The sequence below is a fragment of the Lactuca virosa genome, chromosome 6 (assembly GCF_052849685.1).
Source record: "Lactuca virosa cultivar CGN04683 chromosome 6, Lactuca_virosa_CGN04683_v6, whole genome shotgun sequence".
Classification (NCBI taxonomy): domain Eukaryota; kingdom Viridiplantae; phylum Streptophyta; class Magnoliopsida; order Asterales; family Asteraceae; genus Lactuca; species Lactuca virosa.
The window spans coordinates 60,470,046-60,473,946 of record NC_136431.1 but is presented as its reverse complement, the minus strand read 5'-3'; the positions used below and the strand labels follow the sequence as shown (position 1 = coordinate 60,473,946).

The following is a 3,901-nucleotide window of genomic DNA, read 5'->3' as shown; positions in this document are numbered from 1 at the left end:
GTGATTATCAGTTGTATCAGTGTTTCTGTGAAGGATTGATACCTATGGAGAGGCGACTAATAAATGCATCTAGTGGAGGGTCACTTTCAGACATGACACCAACAGAGATCAGGGCATTAATAGAGAAGCTGGCCAATGAATCAAAACATTCAGCAACTGAGGAAGAGTGGTACCCAGACCATCCAAAAGGAGTCAAGGAGATGAGCAACGCCCACCTGGAATCCTAGATTTCAGAATTAACTAAAGCTGTCCTTTTGTTGACAAAAGAAAAAGGTATTGAACCAAAGGTCAAACCTTGTGGGATTTGCTGCAAAACCGGGCACCCAACTGATATGTGCCCATTACTTCAAGAAGATACGGAAGCTGTGCAGGCTATGGGAGGATTTCAGCAAAGGCCATTTGATCAACATCGCAATAACCAAGCTTGGGGAGGGCCTCAAAATAACAATTTCTAGCCAAGACCTTAACAGAACTTTCAGCAAAGAAACCAATACCAAGCTCCACCGGGGTTCCAACAATCTTTTCAGCAGAATCAGCACCAAAGCAATTTTCAGCAACCACCTGTTTAGTCACAAGCTAGCAGTTCCAGCATGTCTTTGGAAGACATAGTTAAAAGTCTTGCTACCAGTACCCAAGCTTTCCAGAATGAAACAAAGTCCAGTATCAAAAATCTGGAGCAGCAGGTATCACAACTTGCGAACTCCATGAGCAAACTAGAAGCACAAACCCAAGGAAAATTCCCATCTCAGACTGAGAAGAACCCGAAGCACAATGTTTGTGCTGTCACCCTCAGAAGTGGTAAAAACTACAAAGGACCAGATCAGAAAGAAGATGAGGAAGAAGAGATCGTAGTTGAGCACGAATCTGAGGCAACTGAAGAGGTGCAGAAAAAGGATAGACCTGCTGAAGCTGAAGTGAAAATCACCCCTCCTCCTTTTCCCTCAAGACTGAAAAACACGAAAAAAGAAAAGGAAGATAAAGAGATTATGGATCTCTTCAGAAAGGTTGAGGTAAATATTCCCCTCCTAGATGCAATTAAACAACTACCCCGATATGCTAAATTTTTAAAAGAGTTGTGTGCTTCAAAAAGAAAATTAAAAGGCAACGAAACAGTCAAAGTAAGCGAGAACGTTTCAGCCGTTTTACAAAAAAGGTTACCCCCAAAGTGTAAGGATCCAGGAGTATTTACTGTTCCTTGCAAGTTGGGGAACCTCTCAGTTCCGCGAGCTATGTTGGACTTGGGAGCTTCTATAAATGTGTTGCCATACTCACTTTATAAAACTATCGGGGTAGGGCCTTTAAAAAGAACAGGAGTTATCATTCAGTTAGCTCATCGTTCTCTGGTGCACCCAAAAGGTGTGTTGGAAGACGTTTTGGTTCAAGTGAATGAACTCATATTCCCAGCTGATTTCTATGTTTTGGATATGGGAGATGACGACTCACCAAACTCAGGTTCCATTCTTTTGGGGAGACCATTTCTAAAAACTGCCAGAACCAAAATAGATGTTTATGATGGTACCCTTTCAATGGAATTTGTTGGTGAAGTTATCAACTTCAATATTTATGATGCCATGCGTTATCCTAATGATGTTTCAGCCCTTAATTTTATTGATGTAATTGAACCACTAACTGCAGAATATTTTGAGATTGCTAACCGTGAGTCACTAGCACTAGTGCTCCACAGAAACTTGTCTATTTATGCAGCTCAGGTTATATCAGAAAATTATGTGGTTGATAGAGAGGTTCAAGAAATGGCAGCTCATATGGACCAGCAGAGAAAGTTGAGGTATGGTACCCAAACTCTGAAATTACCAATTTCTAACTCCAAGCTTTTCCCTTCTGTAGTGCAAGCCCCCATCTTGGAGCTGAAGACACTTCCAGAACATCTGAAATACGCATATCTTGGAGAAAAAGAAACTTTACCAGTTATCATATCCAACAAGCTGTCAGAAAAAGAAGAGTTAGAGCTGATCAAAATTCTAAAGGAGTATAAAAGCGCAATTGGGTGGACTATTGCAGACATCAAAGGACTCAGCCCATCTCTATGCATGCACAAAATTCTGATGGAAGAGGATTATAAACCATCGCGAGAAGCCCAACGCAGATTAAACCCACCAATGATGGAGGTGGTTAAAAAAGAAGTTATGAAGTTACTGGATGCTGGGATGATATACCCAATTTCTGACAGCAAGTGGGTCAGCCCAGTTCAAGTTGTTCCTAAGAAGGCTGGAGTGATAGTGGTAGAGAACAAAGAAGGAGAGCTGGTTCTGACTCGGGTTCAGTACGGATGGCGCGTTTGTATTGACTACAGAAAATTAAACGCAGCCACCCGGAAATATCATTTTCCTCTCCCATTCATAGATTAGATGCTAGAGAGACTTGCTGGGAAATCCCATTACTGCTGCTTAGATGGATTTTCAGGTTTCCATCAGATTCCAGTTGCTTCAGAAGACCAGGAGAAAACGACATTCACCTGCCCTTTCGGGACATTCGCGTATAGGCGTATGCCATTTGGACTCTGCAACGCACCTGCCACCTTTTAAAGGTGTATGGTTAGTATATTTTCTGAGTATGTCGAAAACACCATAGAAGTCTTCATGGATGATTTTACCATCCATGGAGACTCATTTGATATTTGTCTAAAAAACCTCACAAAAATTTTACAAAGATGTATAGAAACAGACCTGGTCTTAAATTTTGAAAAATGTCACTTTATGGTTGACCAAGGTCTGATTCTAGGACATATTGTTTCAAAAAGAGGTTTGGAAGTCGATAAAGCAAAAATAGATGTTATAAAGAGCTTATCCTACCCGAAGAATGTTCGGGAAGTGCGTTCCTTTCTTGGCCATGCAGGGTTTTACAGGAGATTTATAAAAGACTTTTCAAAGATATCAGTTCCCATGTGCCAGTTATTGTAGAAAGATGTTGAGTTCGACTTCAATGAAGATTGCAAGAAAGCTTTTGATGTGCTGAAAAATCTTCTTACTTCTGCCCCCATCATTCAGCCCCCAGATTGGAGTTTACCATTTGAGATAATGTGTGATGCCAGTAACACTGCTGTTGAAGCTGTTCTAGGACAGAGAAAAGACCGGGTCCCCCACGTTATATATTATGCATCAAAGACTTTGGACAGCGCGCAAGCAAACTACTCCACCACTGAAAAAGAGTTGCTGTCAATTGTTTTTGCACTAGAAAAATTCAGACAGTATTTGTTGGGCACAAAAGTCATAATCTTTTCGGATCACGCAGCCATTCGTTACCTTCTTGCCAAAAAGGACTCAAAGCCAAGGTTGATTAGATGGATTCTGCTACTATTGGAATTTGATATAGAGATTAGGGACAAAAGTGGGAGAGAAAATTTGGTAGCTGATCACTTGAGCCGACTTACCCCACCTGAAGACCCGACACCGATCCGCGAAACATTCCCTGACGAGCATCTATTCGCTGTTCAGAACCCTCCTTGGTTTGCTGACATTGTGAACTATTTGGTCTCCAGAGAACTCCCTTCAGATCTCACCCGCGCCCAGAAAGATAAAATCAAGAAGGAGGCGAAAAGATATGTTTGGGACGAGCCGTATTTATGGAAGCACTGTGCTGATAAGGTGAATAGAAGATGTGTACCTCAAGATGAAGTCAAGTCAATCCTGAATTTCTGTCATTCAGAAGCTTGTGGAGGGCATTATGGTCCGCAACGAACTGCACGCAAGGTCTTGGACAGCGGTCTTTATTGGCCTCATACTTTTCGTGACTCCTTCCTATTTTGCAAAACCTGTGAAAGATGTCAAATGACTGGGTCTTTGACATCTCGTAATCAGATGCCACTTACTCCAATCTTAATATGTGAAATCTTTGATGTTTGGGGTATAGATTTCATGGGTCCGTTTCCGCCTTCTTTCGGGTT

The 3,901-nt window shown here is 41.7% G+C and overlaps 1 protein-coding gene across 1 annotated transcript; it reads left to right on the top strand.

Moving 5' to 3' along the window:
* The first annotated feature begins 590 nt into the window (after window positions 1-590).
* Window positions 591-2,366, top strand: LOC145121571 (uncharacterized). The gene has a single exon (XM_079057295.1). It carries the CDS (start codon window positions 591-593, stop codon window positions 2,364-2,366), a length of 1,776 nt encoding a protein of 591 aa, XP_078913421.1.
* Window positions 2,367-3,901: the final 1,535 nt, after the last annotated feature.

Bases quoted from the DNA above. Each gene is read 5' to 3' on its own strand.
- LOC145121571 (XM_079057295.1), top strand. From the start codon at position 591: ATGTCTTTGGAAGACATAGTTAAAAGTCTTGCTACCAGTACCCAAGCT.